Here is a 21,417-nt window from a genome sequence, read left to right as displayed (position 1 = left end):
TGAGATTATGGGTTAATTGACTATTTTACCCTTTGTGTTTATTGCTAAATTTGTTATAATATTTAGAATGAGGCTCATAATATGGCTCATGTAATATTAAACACAAATAATTGAGTAAAATTTTATTGATAGTTGGATTCTTTAATATTTGCAAAAATAAAAAAAATAACATTGAGTAAAAAATTATTGATAGTTAGATTCATTAATATTTAAAAAAAGAAAAAGGAATAACATTGAGTAAAAAAAATTAATAGTTGGATTCTTTAATATTTAAAAACTATAAAAAAAAAAAGAAAAAAGAATAGCATTGAGTAAAAATTTATTTATTTTTAAGCCTCGTTTGGGAACAAACTAGTAACTTTTTGACTAAAATATGAGGTAAAAAAAAATTAGTATGTTTGGAATGAATTTTTAATTTTTTACGAAAAGATGTGCAAAAAATAAAGAGAAAATGAAATCTTTCACTTTTTTGTATAAGTTGTTGACTTTTTGATTTTTTTAATGACTTTTAAACTCAAAAGTGATATTGCCAAATAAGAACTTAGTTGATATAAGCCTAAATTTAATAATAATACAAAAAATATTTATAAAATTTTACATAATTAATCAAAAGGCATGGCTTTTGTCCAGTCCTTAATCGGACTGGATCGTACTGTTGGGTTCGTGGGGGCCCACCACGGGTCCCGTTTTGATAATCTGAACCGTAATGTGTAGAACTCATTGAGTACTATATACTTGTAAAAAATCACGTTAATCGGATATCGATAGCTATGTGATCTAATCAGTTTTGTATAAAAAAATGGACGGTGAATAAATTAACGGTTGACAAAAATCTGTTTTGATCACATAGCTATCGATATCCGATCAACGTGATTTTTTACAAGCATATAGTACTCGGCAAATTCTACATATTAACGATTCAGATTATCAAAACGGGACTCGTGGTAGGCCTCCACGGGCCCAACAAGACGGTCCAGTCCAATTAAAGACTGGACAGAAGCCATTCCCTTAATCAAACTCTCATTTCTCAAAACAAACATAAATCATTACTTAATTCACTACTTATAAAAACAAACACAATTTTTTTAGACCTTTTACTAATACTAATCTACTTAACAATTCTCCCACCATTGAAGAGTAACGATCCTCTCCTTACATTCTCTACTTCATTTCTTCTTTACAATGGTCAAGATATCTTAAAAGAATCTAATAATTTAGATTACTTTATTAAAAATTAAAAAATAATTTTTTTAGAATAATCTATATTATTAAATTTTTTTAAAATAAATTTTAACCATTGTAAAGTAGAAGTGAAGAAGGAAACGCGATGAGAAAATCCTTGCTCCACCATTGAAAACATACGGGCAGAATAGCATAAAATTGGGGGTAAAAGTGTAAAACCATTCCTTTATGTTGTGTGCTAACTTTTCCATAGAAAACAATAATGATATGACATATATCTTTCTTTAATTGAAGAATTCAAGGGCTGATTTGGTTGGTTTTGACCACTGCTTCTTCCACCAAGAGGCCCCTTCCCTCTGAGCTCACGCAATTCTCTCATCTCTCTCTCTCTCTCTCTTCCTGCTGCTTCAATTCTCTTTTTCCCCAGAGCCCCTTCTTACTTTTTCACCTTCAAAAATCTCGCCTCACCTTTCCGTTTGCTTTTCATTTTGACTTTTTTAGTGTTTATTTGTTCTTCAAATCAAATCTCACAAATCACCAGTCTTGAATTGCACAGTTTGGTCTTCGAAATTTGATTCATACAAGATTAGCAAAGATCAAAACTTTGTTGCAAAGCTGAAGAAACCATTGCTGTCAGGTTTGATTTTTCTATCTCCTTTGGATTTTTTTATCAGATTTTCTGGGCCAATTCGGAATTTGAATATCATTTCAGAAAGTTTAGTCATCGGAGAGTGTAATGTTTATATGTATATATGTTCTGTTTGATTCTGCTCTCAACATGGAAATGAGATATACCCACTTGTAAATTTGTTAGCTTCAATAGTTCTGATGTATATTGTTAAGATGATTGTAATAGCTGGGTAGTTGTATTTGAGTTTGTACTTGTCAATCGTCATCAGTTTTTGGTTCTTTCGGTCAGATCTGTGTTGTTTTATTGTTGCCCAAATTGTTCGATTGCAATTCATGGGTTGCATGTTATATGGTGCTGATTAAAAGTTTGAACTGATATAGATTTCTAAAGTTCCTCTATTTGGGGGAAGTGCGAAGGTGAGTGTAGTTGAAGTCGGTTGCTAGGAAACTAGGCTAATTCATATGGCAAGTCATGGTTCGAACCTTGAGGCTGGACCAATGGTTAAATGTTCCATTTACCACTGCCTTTGGTGCCACCCCAAAGGTTTAGGCGCAGTGTATGTGGGATGGGAGACTATATGTACTCAGGAATTAGTCGCGCATGCATCCATGACCAAGGCACCAACCCTCAGAGGTCCCTAGGCCTTGCTTCCAACCTAGGGAGGCTATGTAGTTTAGGTAATACTCTTGGGCCAAGTGATGGGGAGGTGAGGAAAGGCCATGAAACGAGGTGCCTAGGTGAGGCGAGGTGCTGAAGTTAGGAGAAGTGCCTACGCTAGGCAAGGCTAGGTGCCAAGGCAAGGCGAGTCCATGATGCGAGGCAAGGCTTCTGCATTGTATCTAGGTGATGACAGGTCATGCGGGGCACAAATACCTACATGTATAAATTCATATAAAAATGTTTGTCATTAGTGCAAATGATTTTGAAACTTTAAAATTACAAGAGAGGCATTTTGTGGAATAAAGTTGTTGTTGCCATTGCCAGGTACTTTGTTATATCTTCTAAAGATTGAAATCTTAAAATGCCAATCAGTTACTTGATGCCCCAACCCTTTGCAAAATCATAAATGTTCATATTGTTCATTAATGTTTTACAGTGAGTCGGTTTATATTCAAATATATGGAATAGAACTATTTGTCATTTCATTTGATATGGGTTCTAGTTTAGTACTATACCAATCTTTGAGGTTCATATGTGTTGATATGCATTCTTTCCCTTCTTTTCATTTGGCAGGAAGAAATAATAAAACCTGGTTAAGCTTTAAGTTTCATATTTAAGATGGGATGTTTCACAGTTTTGAAGAATAAGAAGAAGAAATCTGGGCAGACCACTTATGTTAGACACGTGAACCCTCAGGAACATTCACCAACTACATTGCCTGAACCACAGATCCGAACCCGCACTTTGCAGTCTGCACCCCCAAGTTTTAGGACCAGAGTAATACCTGTTCAGCCAATAAACAATGTAACAAGCAATAGAACAAGGGCATTGTCTGCCCCGTCAAGCTTCAATGAAAAAGTTGGTCTTTCGTCAATGGAATGTGAGGAACAAGAAGAGTCCAAGGGCCGGATTGGATCAATGAAGGAACAACGCCCCCCAAGTCCACATCCTCTTCCTCTTCCATCACCTCAGATTCAGAGCGTGGCTATTCTGAAGACTATGGGGAGCTTTAAAGCAGGGACTACCAGTGGTCCTCTCAATGCCTCTGGACCACTACCACTGCCTCCTTTGGGAACACTCCGGAACTTTTTGTACGATGAACTTGCAGCTGCTTGCCACAATTTCTCTCCAGAATGTTGTATGTCAGAAGGTCTTTCTTCCTTAATGTATAGAGCTTTCTTTGGGGATGATACTTCTGGCTCGAAAAAACTTGAAGCCACTGTTATTCGCCTTCACCCCTCCACCCTGGTAATACTGGATTGAAAATCGATAGTGTTGCTGTTTATCATTATTTTAAAATTTTAAGCTCTTTGAGAGATAAACTCACCATTTGAGCCTTTCTTCCAGGGTTTGAGGGAATTTGTGAATGAGGTGAACACTATTGCATCTTTGCAACATCCTAACCTCTGTAAATTGATTGGTTTCCATGCACATGATGGATCAGAACAAAGGATGTTGGTTTACGAGAGGCTTTTCCATGGAAGCTTAGACCGGCTTTTGTATGGGAGATCTGATGGTCCCCCTATTGATTGGAATGCCAGAATGAAAGTTGCTTTGTGTGCTGCACAAGGTCTCACTTTCTTACACGAGGAAGGTCCTTTCCAGGTATTCAGAATTTCTTATCTGCATAAAGTTACATATGAATGAATTTTTCAAAAACAAATTTTGAAAACTCAAGCAAACATTGATGATTTTTATATTCAGTTTGGGTTGGAAAATTGAATGATGATTGTTTGAACATTCTTAGTTTAGTATTCTTGTCAATCTGTTTCCTTGCAAAAGCTGTTGCACAATAGTTCTTGGTGTGTGCTAAATGCTCTCCTTGTGTTTGTAGGCAATGTTCAATGAATTGTCAACTGCCAATATACAGATCGACAAAGATTTTAGTGCAAGACTTTCAGGATATGGTTGCATTAGCCACATTCCAGAGACAGAGATCTCCAACAGTTCAGTTGTAAGTTCTCTCGGTGGAGTGATCATTTTTTATTTTATTTTTATAATTTCAATAAAAAGGGCTGCCAAAATGCAAGGCTGCTTTGCAACCTATACAATTTTATTTACTAAGTATGACATTTTTATCAAGAAAATCTGAGACTTGATAAATTAATGAGCTCTTTGCCTCTCTAGAACTGTCATAGGTTCATTGTGTTTGATTAACCCATTTCACCCAGTGTCTCTTGTTCCATAATTAGTTTCTGTAATGATATTGTTGAGTCTCAACTTAGTATCTTCTTGCTTTATTTACTTATCCAGGCATTGGCAAACCTTTCAGTGGAGACCGTGGAGAGAGGACTTCTCACCCCCAAAAGCAATGTGTGGAGTTTTGGAATTGTGCTTCTTGAATTGCTCACAGGCAGGAAGAATCGTGATAGCCGTCATCCTAAGGAAGAGAGGAACCTAGTTAAGTGGAGCCGGCCTTTCTTGGCTGATGATTGTAGACTGTCACTGATCATGGACCCTCAGTTAAAAGGCCGATTCCCAGCCAAAGCAGCTCGGACAGTGGCTGACATAGCTCAAAGATGTCTTCAGAATGATCCTTCAGGAAGGCCCACCATGAGAACTGTTGTGGAGCATCTGAAAACCATACAAGACATGAAGTATTCATGCCGGTTTCCATTGCAAGATCCAGGAACTATTTCTGGAAAAAATATGTCAAGATCTCCAAGCCTGAATGGCATCATTACCCCCATCCCAAGGGTTTGTTTCTCTCCATCTCCATCAACGACTAGACCATCCATTTCTCCGACAAGGGCACCACCGCCTCCGCTGCCAATGTCTCTTCCTCCCCTAACTTGTTCCTCTATTCTCTCCTTGTAGGGAATTGATCGACAGGAAAGCCGGAAGTCATCATCGTCAACAAGTCGGAGGGCTAGTGTTGAAGGATTTTGATTGTTGATAGACAGCATTCTTTGCTTTTTTTCTTGTTTGTTTAAGCTTTTTTGGTTGATTTTACATGATATATATATGTAGAAGAGAAAGATGTGGTTCTTCCACCTTCCCATTCCTCAGTAAGAAAATATTGGGGACAATATTTTGTAGATAAAGGCTACCCTTACTAAGTTCAATTAGTTTTCTCCTGATCGAGAATGCTTGATTGTTGATAGACAGCATTCTTTTTCTTCAGACTCCTGCTTGGAGATCTCTCTCCTTTGTTAGCACATATGTTTCATCTTCTTTGTTTGGTAGGGTATGGTGTCTCTTCTCAGTTCTCCATATGGCTATGTTTGATGATATAAAGGTTTTTTTTTTTTTTTTGATACTATTGGAGATTGGTAATACCATAAGATTAAAATTGGAATTTGTGAATTTGTACTATGTAAAGTAAGAGATGAGATTATAAGTATCTGTGAGAGTTTGTGTATTTTATTTTATTAGAGTAAGAATATAGCATGGAGTAAAAAAGAAGAATTATTTTGGGTAAATTATATTGACATCCCTGATGTTTGGTTCAATTACATTTTATTCCTTGACGTTCTGGAAATTACATTTTCATCTTGTGGTTAATAGTCTCATTTTACAAATTTTCCTACTTATATAAAAGGCAACAGTTTTTAGTAAAAAAACAGCTGAAATTATATTGAAAAAAAAAAGTAAAGCAAAGAAAAGGAAAAAAAACATAGAGGAAGTAAATCAAAATAAGAAAAGAAAAAGTGCATGAATTCAATATTTTCATTTTATCTAAATAATTATAATGACAGGAGAGTTAGTGTAATTTCTAAACGTCCGGAAGTGATATGTATTAAATTCAAATTTTAGGGAGGTCTAAGTGTAATTTACCCAATTATTTTTTATCATGAGTGATGTGACTAATTCGGATTATCCAAACATATACTACTTAATGATAATTTTTTCTAAAATTAATAATATCGTTCCTAAAATCATATTTTTGATTTGGTTATTCATAAAAAAAGAAAAAGAAATTATAGGTATAATTAAGCTCATTTTCTTTTATTTCACTAAATTTAAGATCCAAAAATAGCATTAACAAATCCAATTTTCATTAAATGTATTTTTTTAAATGAGGAGAATAAAATTAAAAGGGAAAACCAAAACAATAAATTTAAAAACATAAATCAAATTACAAATGCACCACATAATTAAAGAAAAAAGTAACATAACCCTATACTTTTTGAGTGATAATTAAAAAAAAATTATAACCAAATACTGGCCCCGTTTGGTGTAGCTGTTAAAACAGCTTATAGATTATAGCTTAACAGATTATAGATTATGACTTTAATCAGAAGTTGTTAATCTGTTTGGTGTAGCTGTTGGATTATAGATTTAAATTGTTGAGTAGTGTTTGTTAAATAAGCTATGAAATAACTTTTTCGATTAATTTTTATTTTTTGTTTGTCTACATTTCTCATAAAAAATAATAATAATAATCTATAGTCCATTTGAGTCTTTTTCTATTTTTAAAAAAATAAAAAATAAAAAAATTTAAGAGTATAACCATAAATTAACATGTCCACAGTAGAAACTGATAATCAGAAGCAAGGGGTGAGCAGCTTTTCAGAATCAACTTTTTTGAGTTAAAATAAACTGTTAGAATCAGAAACTGTTTGAAATAAGTTTAACCAAATAGTCCAAAATAACTTTTTCAAAACTAAAAGTCATAAGTTAATTCTGAAAAGCTGAAACAAACACTCCTACTATATGACATAACTATAGAAAAAAAATTAGTCATAATTAAAAAAAAAAATTATTTCAACTAGGGGTTCTATGATAGAATTATTCTATTATAATAATAAAACCATCTTCTTTTTTTATTCAAAAAAAAGTTTAGGAGGAGGGGAGGCTACCCCACTGCAGCAATATTACCGACCAACAAAGGACTGTCGGCAGCGGGACTCGAACATAAGCCAAATGGACGAAGGGAAGGAGCCTTACCAACTAAACCAACCCTTGTTGGTATAATAAAACCATCTTCAAAATTAGAATTTACACTAATTTTATTTAAAAAATATTTTGGTGACTCATTTATTGAAAGCAAAAACGTAAAAAATGCTAGCTTCCAATACCACTCCTTATCTAGGTCGAGGTTTTCAGGCAGAGGGGGGGCTTTGGCCACTGGGTTTGGCCATTCTCTTTACTTTTCGCGGGCACAATTTCTGAGAAAAACCATTCTGAGTTAACTATTCATTCCTCCATAGCCATGGCAGCAATTGCAAGCTTCAAGTTGTCTTCGATCCCTTCATGCATCCTTCAATCACCATCATCATCATCATCATCATCATCATCTCTGTCGTTTTCTTGGAAGCCTTCAGTTCTGCCAATGCGAGTTTTCCCAGGAACGCAACGCCGTCCTACATTCCCCAGTATGTATGTATGTATGTATGTAGCAACATTGAAGTAGATTGGAGCTCCTTGGAGAGTTCTTTTTGTTCAATTTGTGTTTGTTTTTGCAGAGATATTTGCGTTTTCTAGCAACGATATCAAGGTGGGTAGCAACATTGAAGTTGATGGATCTCCTTGGAAAGTTATTGGTAATAATAATGCCCACCTTCTGTTTGATAAGTGATATGATATGGTTATGTTTTCTGAAACAATTGGAACATCAAAGCTATTATGTGGTTATGTTTTCTGAAATAATTGATATGGTCAGTCAGGTATCTTGGGCAAATGTTCATCAAATCAAGGGAGAGTCATTGAAATTGAAGATCATTTTTTTCCCCATCAAATTTGATGAAAAGGGAAATTTTTAAAAACATTTTGATGAAAATTTTATTAGAGGATTGGAGCAGTTCATATTTAATCAAGCTTTTTATTACAAAGAAATTGGTCAAGGTTGGAGATGCTCTGATATATTTATGTTTCCTAAAATAATTGGAACAAGCAAGCTCTCGATTTTTAAGAGCTACATGTAGTTTGAACATGTGTGATATATGTTCATGGGATGAGGCTAGATGTATAGACTCTAGAATTGCCTCCTCTGTTCTGATTTTAATTCCTCAAATTTGTTTACAATGGAACTGTGTAGAGTTTCTTCATGTGAAACCTGGTAAAGGAGCTGCCTATGTGAGAACCACACTGCGAAATTATGTGACAGGAAACTCTGTTGAGAAAACTTTTCGTGCTGGAAGTAAGGTAATTTTAGTTGAACTCGAAACTAATCTCCTCTACTATTCTTGTTTTGTTGTCCCATTTATTTGTACTTACTTTGGTCGTACGTAGATTTTCTTATGTAATCTCTTTGGAACCTGAAGATTTTGTTGAACATTTGATAATGCATTATTTAAACTGGGGCAGACTGAAGACTATTTTACCCCCTCCGCAATGCTTGAATTGCAATCTGTGAGATTTTTGTTTGGTCAACATATAATAATCTTTGCCAAGAACTCAAAATTTGGCTTCTTAACCAATTTCATGATATTCAACTGTGCTCTCTTTTGGTGAGTAGACCGAGGCCACACAATCATGGCTAAGTGGCATTTGCCGGGGTTTTCCCTACTTGGCACACTAACATAGATGGACATCGTTGTGCTTGTGGATGTAAATTAAGGTTGTTGGAACTTGGAACAAACAGATTAATTATAGTTGAAATGCTATAAATTGTTAGTACCATGTTTTAAGCAACCATATTTTGGTCTTTGCTTAGATACTCAATGTTGATAAGCTAATGATCAAACATTAAATCTCTGCATGGTACCTCACTTGGTGCAGCCACATGCCTGAACTCGTTAAAATGCCTCTAGAGCCCTCAGAGCACTACCAGTCATGTGAATCTGTTCAAGATTCCTTACCCTAGGTTCTACATAACTTAGCTTTAGCTTTAGATCTACATATATTAGCTTTGACAGGGAGCATTTCCCCTTTCATGGTATGCAGATCTCTTGATTGGTTATTGTGGGTGAGAGGTGTGGTTGGAGATAGTTTGGGAAGATGGCAGACACTTCAATGGACTGAGATCACCGGAGGTGGAGAGAAGGAGGTCAAGGCAAGCTTGGAGAGGAAGAGGTTGGCAGTGATGGATCTTGAACACTAATGTAGAATGTGAGGGGGAATGAGACTTAGTGTGTGAGAGTTATGGAGTTGTGTTGTGGTGAGGTGTAGTTTCTTGGAACATATACGATATGTTATAAAGGCCACAAGAGTATTGGAGCCCAAGCAAAGTGTTGAACAGGTGGCTCGTTCTCCTCAATTCTGCCTCAACTCTACCAGAAGTGATATAAGCCCTTTTGTCGTCTATGGCTTGATGGTAGGCAGAGGGCAACGTTTCATGGCAGGTGGAAAGTAACGTTTCATATATGTATCGGATGACATGAATGTAAGGTTGCTGTTGCCTCTTCTCCAAGCCTAGTCGAGATGGAGTTGTCTTAGCAAGAAGACAACCATCCCGACGATCCCATAACCTCAGCCGCCAATCCAATATCCTCTAATGATCCCAAGCAGTAGTGCCTGGGTCCTGCTCTTAACCCAGGCAACCAAGTAAGTGAATGGGCCAGGGCCCACCTCAATGTTTAGGAGAGCCAGGGGCTCGCTTCCAAGCGACCAAGTAGGAGAATGGGCCGCGGACCTATCTTAATGTTTAGGAGAGGCAGTGTTTATCAATCAAAGTCCAAGTAAACTGGGGCTGATTATATTGTTGTTTAGTCTTGAAGTGAGGTATGAAGGACCATGGGTCCTGCGAGGCCATGGTGCTGCCTGTTGCAGGGCTCTTCATATTTAGATATATTTGGGCTTGTATGTATGCTCCCGCTTACGCTAAGCATATAGTCTTGGTTTTGCGTGGTGCCCTGGCACACAACGCCCTTAGGGCTCGCCATGTATCAAACATGTGATATACCCACGTGGTGCCTTATTGGTCTGCCATGTGGGTGGAGTTTTGGTGATGTGGCACTCGTAGGGCTTGCTGCGTATTGGGCTTGATACAAGTACCCACAGTTATGTCTGGTATCATTAGGATAATCACAATGTCATGTGCTTGCATCAACTGCACAATCACACTTCAAAGTTTTCAATCTCCTTTAGAACATATAGATGACTCTCATATCTCACTTTACCCCCATTGATTCCATCTGATGTGTGATCATTTGTCCAGATTGAGCAGGCTGATATAAACAAGGAAACAAAGCAATACACATATAAAGATGGTTCCCAGTTTGTTTTCATGGATCTGGTATTGTTCACTATCTTTTTCATGTAGTATGTTAAAAGTGCTACTGCAAGCCTAGTTTGCTGCAGACTTGTTCATATGCCTTACCCATGAAAGTAACTCAGCAAAGGCTTCATATGGGCTGGTGATGTACTTCCTCTATTTTTACAAGTAAAATTTTCATTTTCATATAATTAATTCTCCTTGCTGATGAAGAAATCTGGTTAATTTGATGTCAATTTTATGCTTCTCATACTACTTTATAGCATTCGGGTGTAGCTGTAATATGAATACTAGATGTTTTAATAAGGACTTGGACCTGACTTTACTAGATTTTATCTTGTAGATCTTGAACCACTACCAAAACAGCCCATAGATATCCAGTGTTGTAAAATGCCCTGATTCATATGATTAATGGGAATCAGAAATTTTCACTTTATATTGTTCTCAGCTAATTCATACTCCCAGTTTTTCTTCAGTTTTGGAAGGCTTTTTCTCTTCTCTGACATCAAATTTTTTTTTTTTTTTTTTGAGCTATGCGTCTTTCTTAAATTTGGGATTTTTTTATTTTCAGAATACATATGAGGAATATCGTCTTAATGAGTCATTTGTTGGAGATAAGACGAAGTGGTTGAAAGAAGGCATGGACTGCAATTTGCTGTTTTGGAATGGGAAAGTATGTTTCATTTCCAATTTTGTCTTTGGATTATTGTTTCAGTTCTTAATTTCTTTAATTAAAAAAAAAGAAAAAGAAAAAAAGAAAAGAAGAAGAGAAGAAATAAAAAAAAAAGGCACAATATATGTTAGAAATGGTATTTTGGGGACTGCTCTTTGACACAGGATTGAATCCCTAGTCTCCATATTTCCTCCTTTCCGCTTTCTGGATAACAGCATTTCAATGTTGTAATGGTTGCAGGTTATTGATTTTGAACTCCCCATCACTGTTAAGTTGACTGTGGTTGAGGTTGATCCTGGCCTTAAAGGTGACACAGCACAAGGTAGTGTTCTTCGTTATCTCTTAGACATATCTTCTTCCAAGGCAATGCATTTGCCCATCAAACAATGGCTTGGGATGACAATAGCAGATGCTCCATGTTATTGTTTTGTACAAATGATTGTCCATGATTAGGGTACTAGTGTTGGAGTGTTTGACCCTTTTGGAAATGGATCAACAATTGGATAATTATAATGTTTACTATCCAAGATAGTGTTGAATAACTATTTGATCTTGCTTTATGTGGCAGGTGGATCTAAACCTGCAACACTTGAGACAGGCGCCGTTGTTAGTGTTCCACTATTTGTAGATAGAGGCCAAGCAATAATGGTGGATACTAGAACCGGGCAATACATGAGCCGTGCATAATTGCTTAAAGATTACTTTTTCATCTGTAGAAGATCCTCCCAATCCATTTGTACTTATTTCCTACTGGATGTTTCTTGGTCCATTTGGATGCAACAGTGTGCCCATTCAGACTTGGATCGTAAACAAGATACAATCCTCAACTGTTTTGCCAAGAACAAAAGAAATTTGTATTAGTAAGAAAAATCTCATTGCAAATAACTGATTTTGTATTAGAAGAATGGTTTTGTCGTTATAACTCATAGCCATTGATGTTGAATTACAAATTAATGAGCATCTATTAATTTCTCTATTTGCGGTGACTACTCCGTAATAATATGAATCTAAACATGTCAAATAAGAGCTTTTCTCTCAGTTGAATATCCTCTAGGCTCCTTCTCTGGAATCACACCTACTTTCAATGCAGAACCATACACATTACAGGCACCCAACCGCCTTCCCTGTCGATTAAACTCACTAATCAAAATGTTGAAAGAAATCTTGGTGGGGACTGAACTTCCTCGATGCATGAGGACTAAAACCAACAATGCCTCTTCCACCTTTCCCTCAACACAAAGTGCTCGAATGACATTGTTGAAGGTGATATTCTTGGGAGCATATCCAACCTCAACCATCTCATGTAAATTGACCATAGCCTTGTACATATCCTTCCCAGTGCAGAAAACTTCAATCATTAGGTCGTACGTACAAGAATAAATGACAGCAGCCCCATTCTTCATTCTCTCAAATACTTGGTGGGCGTGTTCTAACATCTCTCTCTCTTTCCGAGACCTCCTGCACAACCCTCTCAATAGAGTGTTCGTCATTCTCTCATCCACTTGAAAACCAATCCCCACCATCTCCTCATAAATCTGCAGTGCGGTGTGAATTTCACCCCATTTCAACAAACCATGCAACAAGGTGCTATAACTGATGTAATCAGGTATGCAATTTCTATCCTTCATTAGATTCAACAAACCAATACCCTCTAATGGCCTCCCCTCCTTGAAATACCCAGTAAACAGAGTATTGAAAGTGACCACATTGGGGATCAATCCCATCTCAAGAGCTTCATCAAGCAATTCATAGGCTTCATCTGATCTACCCACTTTGCAAAAGCCATCCATGATCACTGTGTACGTATAAACGTCAGGTTTCGTGGAAGTTTTTTTGATATTCATCAACAATTCATAAGCTTTCTCCACCTGCCCCACATAGCACAACCCCTTCAACAAGCAATTGTATGTCTGAATTGTTGGTTTGCAATTGATTCGACGCATAATCTCCATAACCTCTAGAGCTTTCTGGACTCTGCCACTTCTGCAGACTGCACTGATTAGAACAGTGAAAGTTGCAACAGTTGGTTGAGACCCATTTTCAAACATGTGGTCTACAAGTCTCTTGGCTTCACTCGGTTCGTTTTTCTTGCAGTAACACCTGATCATAATAGAAAATGTCCAGCAATCTGGCACCAACCCATAATAGGATAGATTAGAGTACAGTTTCAAGGCAAGTTCAAGCTCATCTTCTGTGACCAAAGCCATGAGAAGATCATTGAAGTCAGATATGGTCTGAAATCCACCATCTGTCTCCATGATATCAACAATTCTGGTTCTCTGCGAATTGGGTAATGCTCTAATCCTTTTGACCAAATCTTGAACTTGTAATCTACTGCTTTTCCTATCAAAATCAAGGTTGGATTTCTCTTTGGTGGGTAAGACATTTTTCTTATGAATTGAATCAGAAACCTGTTTTGAGCACAATATATCTTTTCTTTTAGCAAGACTGAGAGTGTTTGATGATGAGCTCCGTGAAGAATTACTAGTAGAAGTAGGCAGTGTGGCAAAGAGAACTAGCTTTGTTTGTAGGGTAGTATAGTGGCTGCTGAAAAAGATGGGGCTTTTAGGGGAAGGAAATGGAATGGGGAAGTGAGGAAGGGTGGAAGGTGGACATAGAGATGGAAATGAAGAAGGCATGAGGGAGATAAGAGAGAGAAACACTGGAGACTGAACGGAGTTTAAAGATAGTATTATTGAAGGAGGAGTGGTGCCAATGTTTTGAAGTTTGTCACTATGGAGATGTTGTTCATGCTGCAGACTGTATCTCAACCGTTAATTAGTGTGGACTTCGTGTGAGATTCTCAACCGTTGAAGACTTTGAATATTGTTAAAATAAAGGGTTGGGTGTGAATTTCTTATTCAATAATTTAAACCGTTTGTTTTTGTAATATGTTTTCATATATATCATTTATAAAAAAAATTAAATCGATTTGATAATCACAACCACAACTAAGAAAACTGTTCAGAACCACAACTAAGAGAACTATTTTTATTGGTAGTAATAACAATGTAGTACGAAGACAATAATGCAAAATGTAACAATAACTGAGAAATGTGAACATAAAATAAACAAAATTATTGGGTCATGATTGATTCAAACACGCATGGATCGACTAAATGTCTTCCAAAACATTGGGTCCTTGGGATCGGGACTCTCCTTTTTCCCACTGCCCCATCTTCTTCTGAGAATGGGTTTGAGCAACCTCTTCAGAACTTTCTGGAAACCCGACCCACGACGCCGCTTCCCTTGTTGAACTTGAGACGCCATAGCTGGTGGAGCCACCCGCAATGCCGGTGGTGGTGCTTGGTGGTGGTGGGTCCAACCCCGTGAGACACTGGGCTCGGATAGGCTGCGACCCAGAATGGCTTGGTTCAACTGGACCTCGAAAGAGAGCCTTTCGAAGCGGTCCAACAGTGTGCTCTGTTCATCTCCAAACCTTCTCAGTATCACTTCTATTCCATCGTCCCCCCTTGTCCCCATTTTCTCATCCATACACACTCACTTCTTCACTAACTCATTTTGTATCTCTGAACATGATGATGTATATGATTAGCCCTTTTCTTTGATTTCCTTTATATTTGGTTTTGTTTTGTTGTGTTTCTTTGTTTCGAGCTTGCTTGCTTGAAGTGCCAGCCGTCAGGCTGAGATTTTGGGAAGCCAAGCTGATGGATGCCTGGCACAAACGTATCATACAAGTAAATTTTCCGAGGAATATTAGATATTTTTAAAATTCAATTAAAAATTTTACTAAATGTTTTACATAAGCATGAGATTCACACATATAAATCTCACACTTATGTGAGACATTTGATAAAATTTTTGAGATTTTTAGTATTTTTGAAACTTTTTTCTTACAAAATCAAATTTAAATTAAAAATCAAATCTGATAGAGTTAAATGATTGGAATAACCCAATGAAATATTAATTTGTAAAAAAAAAAAAAAATTATTTGTATAGGTGCTTTGCTTGCGATCATGTTTGATTGGAAAAAACATGTCATATATTAAATAATCTTTTACTATAATTATCTTGTCTCAAATAGGGAGTTTTTTTGATATATCCTTTTTTTAGGGGTTTTATTCCATCTAATTCATATTCTTTTTAATTATTCCATTAGATTTTATTTGAGATAAGAAGACTAAAACACCATCAATCTTTACTGTCTCCTATTAATGTTAATTGTCATTATATTCATATTAATTTGAAATAAATTTTTGTCATTGTGTTGTCATATTCACATCATGTAATTGAAATAAATATTCACATCATTATATTCACATTAATTTGAAATGAATTTTTGTCATTGTATTGTCAATTACACGATGTGAATATTCATACTAAAGCATATGAATGTAAACGTTCACATCACTACATTAGATGATAGAGAATGTTTATATGTTGTGACGTTCCCATCATCACTACACGTTGTGAATAAGAACGCGTTGTCAATTAAGAAAATAATGAACATTATTTTTAATGTGTTGTCAATTAAAAATAAGAAGATTCACATATTGTGAATGTTTACATCACTATATTAGATGAGAGAGAATTTTTCGGAAAGGTGTTGTGAACGTTCACATCAGATGAGAGAGAATGTTCACATTATTTTTAATGTGTTGTCAATTAAAAATATATTCACATTATATAATAATATAAAATAATAACATCAATATTATTTAATTTGTGTATAAAATTTCCTATGCCTTGGTCCTTTCCCTTCTCTTTCCTCCCTCAACATTACCAATATTAAATATAAAGGCATAAGAGTCTAAGAAAATAGTATAAATCAGGAAAAAAAAAAAAAAGACTTTATGGGATAAAAGTATAAATATATGGAACTAAATGGGTTAAAAAATTTCTTCATGAACTTCTTAAGTTAGAACACTTCTAAATAAAATTTATCAATAAAAATTCCTTTCAAGCATTAAAATTTATTAATTTATATGGCATGTTTTTGCCCCCTCACATTCATGACTACTTGTTGCTAGAATAGCGGAGCAAAGTTGCTTGTTGTTCACTTTTTATGAGAGATAGAGGAAGAATCGTGATTAAAATTGACGTGATATTCATTAATATTGTATTTGTTTTGAGAGATGGAATAAGAATTTATAATCCCTTCCGGATTAGGATGAGGAGAGGATTAGAATAGAGAATAGAGACTTGAGACTTAGTATTAGAAAATAGTTCGCTGGACTATTTTTTTTACAAGTTGGGTATTTTTTTTTGAACATTAGTGCTTAATTTTTTTATATTTTTTGTTAAATAAAAATCATAATTTTATTTTTTATTTTTTACATGTTGGGCATTTTTTTGAATATTAATGTTTAATGTTTTTGTATTTTTTTAGTTGTTTTATTATTTTATATCAAAATAATTTAACAATCCCTACACCAACAACTATCATCAAAATAAACATAATTTTATTTAATTCCATTACTATCATTTCCTTATTATAAATCCCCATATTCTACCTTTGAAAACAAATAGGAGTTTTTTTAATAAATCCCCTTTCTAAGAGTTTTATTTCATGCAACCTATATATTTTTTTACTATTTTATTAAGTCATATTTAAGATAAGAAAACCAAAACACCCTAAATCTCTCCTGCTTCCTTTAACGTTGATTGTCACTATATCTTCACTACAAAAAAATGCATGAACTGCACATCACTATTTAATATTGATATATATTACATACAAAAAATTAAATATGGTTATTTATTAATTGTCATTATGTTTTGGTAGTTCCCATGTATCCAAATGTTGACTGTACGTGATGACGTGAATGTTCACATTAGATAACGTGAACATGAATATTCACATCAGATAACGTTGTCGTAAAGGTGATGTTAAGGTTCACATTAACATTGTATCAAATTACATAACCACAAGCCCCAACTTTCATTTGAATATAAACATGATGTGAATATTCACACTAAAATATATAAATGTAAATGAATTCTGAAATATAAATATTAACATTATGAACGTTAACATTTGTATTCACATTCATATGTTTTAATGTGAACATTCATGTCATTTGATGTGGACATTCACGTCATTACATATAGTCAACACTTGGATGCATGAGAATTACTAAAACATAACGACAATTAATAAATAATCATGTTCAATTTTTTGTGTGTAATGTATATCAACATTAAATAGTAGTATGTAATTAATGCATATCAACATTAAATATAAGAGTATAATAGTTCAAAAAAATAGTGTAAATAATAATAAAAAAAAGACCTTATGAAATAAAGGTATAAATATATGGGATTAAGAGGATTATAAATTTCCTTCATGAACTTCTTGAATTAAAACACTCCTATATATGATTTATCAATAAAAATCTCATAAAAAATACGTCCTTAGTATATGGTAAGCTAACATTGGTAATAGGGCATGGTTAAATGGCTTTGGTTGGGTCTTAACATGATTATTACGGGAAGATGGGGTTACTGTTGTGCATTAATTTGAAGTGTATTATGAGTTTATTTTTATGATCCGACCTGTTTATTTTGTAGGGTTTGTTAAGTACTTTATGCCTACTAAAAATCATATTAATCGGATATCAATAACTATATGATCGAATTACATATTTTTTATGTTATTTCTTAAAAAAAAACTTATTATTTATTTTTTAATTAGCGATTATATAGTTATTGATATCCGATTAATATAATTTTCGGTAAGCATGAAGTACTTAACAAACCTTACAAAACCAACGATTTAGAGCATAAAATAAACCTATGATACACCTCAAATTAAACTACAATAGTCACTACTCAGTGACCCCATTTCCTTATTATGGGTATTTGATACACCAATTCCAAGCTTTGAAAAGACAAAAACACCTTCTATATATAAAAATTACGGTGGTGTTAAATATATTAATTAGTGTGTTAATTAATGTACTAACATTAGTTACGATATTATTATTGACCTAACTCATTATATAAATTACAAACACTAAAAAGTTTTTAAATTATGTCACATCATCAATTGATACATTAGTTAGTACACTAATTTATGCATATAGCATTATTCTAAAAATTATGTCAAGGTGTAATGTACTTTGCCTTCCTTAGGATGTAGGTTGTCTTTTTAATTTTTTGATTTTTTAGTTATTTTAGTTTGGAGTTAAAAAGTTTCATTTATGATAGATTTTTTGATTTTTTTAACTTTTATAAGAAAAAAAAATAAAATGATTATAATTTAAATGTGATATTTTATATTATTAACTTCTTAATCTATTTTATCTTTTTATACCTAAAATAATCCCAAAATACTATGCCAAACATACCAAATATGTTGATGTTTAGTCAAGTATATATTTTTACTGTATAATCAATGGTTTTTCCTTTAAGCTTCACCACAGCCAATTACTTGGGATAAAGTTTCATCGCGGTGTGTGGTCTTGGCCCTGTTTGTTTTTAGAGGTGGTGGTTTAGATTAGGATTAATAGTCTGTTTGTTTTTAGAGGTGGTGGTTTAGATTAGGATTAATAGTGAGGTGAGATTTAAAAAATTGTATTTATTTTGGAAAGTGATTAGGGATTAAGAGTCCCATGAGACTATGAAAGGTCTCTAAGGAGGGGATTAGCAATCCCATGGGAAGGTGGTATTGATATCTAATCTCATGGGATTAGAGATAAAAATACTATTTTGTCCCTCATTTTATAAAATTAATTTAATATAAAAATAATTTTTAATATTAAAATAAAATAGTATAATAATATATTTATATCAAAAAAAATATCAACATAAAATAATATAGTACAAAAATATAATTTTTAATATTAAAATATATCAAAAACACCAAAGAGTATTTATGGTATTTCATATAGTTAATACTCTCACTAAAATATATTACAAACAAACACAATTTTTCATAATATGGTTCATGTAATATTAAACACAAAGAATTGAGTAAAATTTTATTGATAATTGGATTCTTTAATATTTAGAGAGAGAGAGAGAGAGAATAACATTGAGTAAAAATTTATTGATAGTTGGATTCATTAATATTAATAAATAAATAAATAAATAACATTGAGTAAAAAAAATTGATAGTTGGATTCTTTAATATTAAAAAAGAAAAGAAAAAGAAGAATAACATTGAGTAAAAATTGATTTATTCTTTAGTTCGTAAAAGTCCAAGGGAAATTTAGTCAAAACCCTTTCAGTAGATCCTTATTTGGTAAAAAGGATAGTTCAATTTATTTTTCTTCATAAACTTTTTTAGGAGAAAATACATAATTGACTAAGGACAAATTAAAATATCTTTTTTTTTTCTTTCTTTCTTGGATAATTTGATAAAAAAATAAAATAAAATATTATTGTCAAACAAAGTAACATGTGACTGTTACTGTTGGTATTACTGTTTACATTAATTTCAAGATAATAATTTATTTAAAAAAAAAGAATTTCATAGTTAACATGGATCTTATTTGATAGATCTTGATGAGGGAATTCTACAAAATATTAATTTTATTAAAAGCAGAAATCTACATCAAAAGTTATATTATTTTAAAATTTAATATTTTGATAATAGTGATATTTGTTAGACTTTTTAAGAAATTTTTTTTGTATTTATTCTTAATGTATTAAAATTTTATCATGAGGGTATTTTGAACAAATCTCCCTATTTGATAATAATGTAAAGGGTATTTGTGAAATTTTACATGGTTAATCCTATTCTTATCTCTCAAAATAAATATGAATTATTACTAGTCCACTGGTTATCAAACAAACACAATTTTTCTTAATTCCCTCATTAGCAGTCCCCTCACTAACAATCTCTTTATTAATAATTCCTTCCCTGAAAACAAACAGGCCTGATACAAAGTACCTCCTTGCTTGGCTAACTTGGAGCCAGAAAACCTTGAAAGAAGGCAGCCAAGTAGTTTCCAACACTTTATTCTTTCTTGTGTAGTTGGAAATTCTGTTTTTATTCCTTTTTTATGTTTCTCTTTTCTTAAGGCTTATTCCATACAAAAGCATTAAATAGATTTGAGTAATCTGCATACTCTGTAATATATTTCTTTCCAGTTGAGTGCAAACTTCCCCTTACGCTTGGACTGCTTTTTATTTATTTTTACTTATCCCTTAATCTGTGTTTTGCTTAGGCTTTGATGATGTTTCTGTGTACTTTTCTGAATCTTTGTTTCTACCTGTACTTATTTTTCATTAATGAAATTAATTTTGGCCAAGAAAGAAAATCCTTATACTGCTCTGAATGATGAATAATCACATTTCCAACCAAACTGACTGTTCCAAAAACAAGAGCCACAAATGCCTCTGGAAGCTTATGTACTTTTGATCGAGACTCCTACAAAAATTTCACCCCCACAATTCCCACATTATCCTATGTGAGAGAGAGAGGAAAAAAAAAAAAAATACACATGGACCAATCACACATATTTGGGGGTCATGGGGGTCTCCAAATTGGGGTCCCAAGCTTTTTCCCACTCTTTACATGTTACGTTTGTATGGTATGTATTGTCAAAGACAAAAACAAACATCATTCCTTGCAAAAGAGAAGTTATTTTATGCTCATCGAGCATTATTAGGTGGTGCTCTATAAAGATTGTAACTAATAGAAAGAATGAAACTCACGATTTTATGTTATAAATTGAAGAGATAATAGGAGACATGACATTTAATGATTTATATGTGACATTAGCCACATAATATCCCATGGGCACCAAATACTTTTAAATTTATGCAAAAAATTACTTAATAAAGACAATTCAAAATGTTTTTGTTGAAAAAGAAGTGCTAATAGCACCTTTCTCTTTTCATTTAACTCTTAATTTTTTGGTATCTATGTCTTAACTAATTAATTTGTGGGAGCTTTGACTTGTAATCGACAATCTCTTCACTCCCCTCTTATTGATATAAACATCAATAATTCTAGAAATATAATTGTGTTTTACAGAATAAAATACAAATGTGAGATAAATGGTTAGTCCCTAATGATACGGGATCCACATGTGATCTAAAAATAAAATTTATAATATAGATTTGAATTTAATATGGTATTGATGATAGAATAGATAGTATTTATAAATTTTAAATTCGAAATATTTTTCTTAAATAAGTAGAGCATTGGTGAGTAGAAAATGAACTCTACTATAAAAAGAAAAATGAGTGAGATCACTAAAA

The 21,417-nt window shown here is 33.6% G+C and overlaps 3 protein-coding genes across 4 annotated transcripts; 2 read left to right on the top strand and 1 right to left on the bottom strand.

Moving 5' to 3' along the window:
- The first annotated feature begins 1,313 nt into the window (after positions 1-1,313).
- LOC114259267 (putative serine/threonine-protein kinase PBL1) lies at positions 1,314-5,596 on the top strand. The gene is made up of 5 exons (XM_028199280.2): positions 1,314-1,819; positions 3,047-3,721; positions 3,821-4,078; positions 4,308-4,427; positions 4,727-5,596. The coding sequence occupies exons 2-5, from the start codon at positions 3,092-3,094 to the stop codon at positions 5,288-5,290; spliced, it is 1,572 nt and encodes a 523-aa protein (XP_028055081.2). The 5' UTR covers positions 1,314-1,819; positions 3,047-3,091; the 3' UTR covers positions 5,291-5,596.
- Positions 5,597-7,458: 1,862 nt separating this feature from the next.
- On the top strand, positions 7,459-12,220 carry LOC114259266 (elongation factor P (EF-P) family protein). 2 transcript variants are annotated; one of them, XM_028199278.2, is made up of 7 exons: positions 7,459-7,791; positions 7,882-7,959; positions 8,454-8,560; positions 10,515-10,592; positions 11,143-11,244; positions 11,485-11,566; positions 11,813-12,220. In XM_028199278.2, the coding sequence occupies exons 1-7, from the start codon at positions 7,629-7,631 to the stop codon at positions 11,929-11,931; spliced, it is 729 nt and encodes a 242-aa protein (XP_028055079.2). In that variant the 5' UTR covers positions 7,459-7,628; the 3' UTR covers positions 11,932-12,220. The 2 variants fall into 2 exon arrangements, with proteins under 2 accessions (XP_028055079.2, XP_028055080.2); XM_028199279.2 differs by lacking the exon at positions 10,515-10,592.
- Positions 12,120-14,128, bottom strand: LOC114259279 (uncharacterized). Its single transcript, XM_028199291.2, has one exon. It carries the CDS (start codon positions 13,881-13,883, stop codon positions 12,261-12,263), a length of 1,623 nt encoding a protein of 540 aa, XP_028055092.2. The 5' UTR covers positions 13,884-14,128; the 3' UTR covers positions 12,120-12,260.
- Between the last annotated feature and the right edge of the window lie 7,289 nt (positions 14,129-21,417).

The sequence above is a fragment of the Camellia sinensis genome, chromosome 3 (genome assembly GCF_055761805.1).
Source record: "Camellia sinensis isolate YWXY chromosome 3, ASM5576180v1, whole genome shotgun sequence".
In the NCBI taxonomy this organism is placed as follows: Eukaryota; Viridiplantae; Streptophyta; class Magnoliopsida; order Ericales; family Theaceae; genus Camellia; species Camellia sinensis.
Note: the sequence above shows the minus strand (reverse complement) of the source record. Positions and strands in the feature narration are given on the sequence as shown.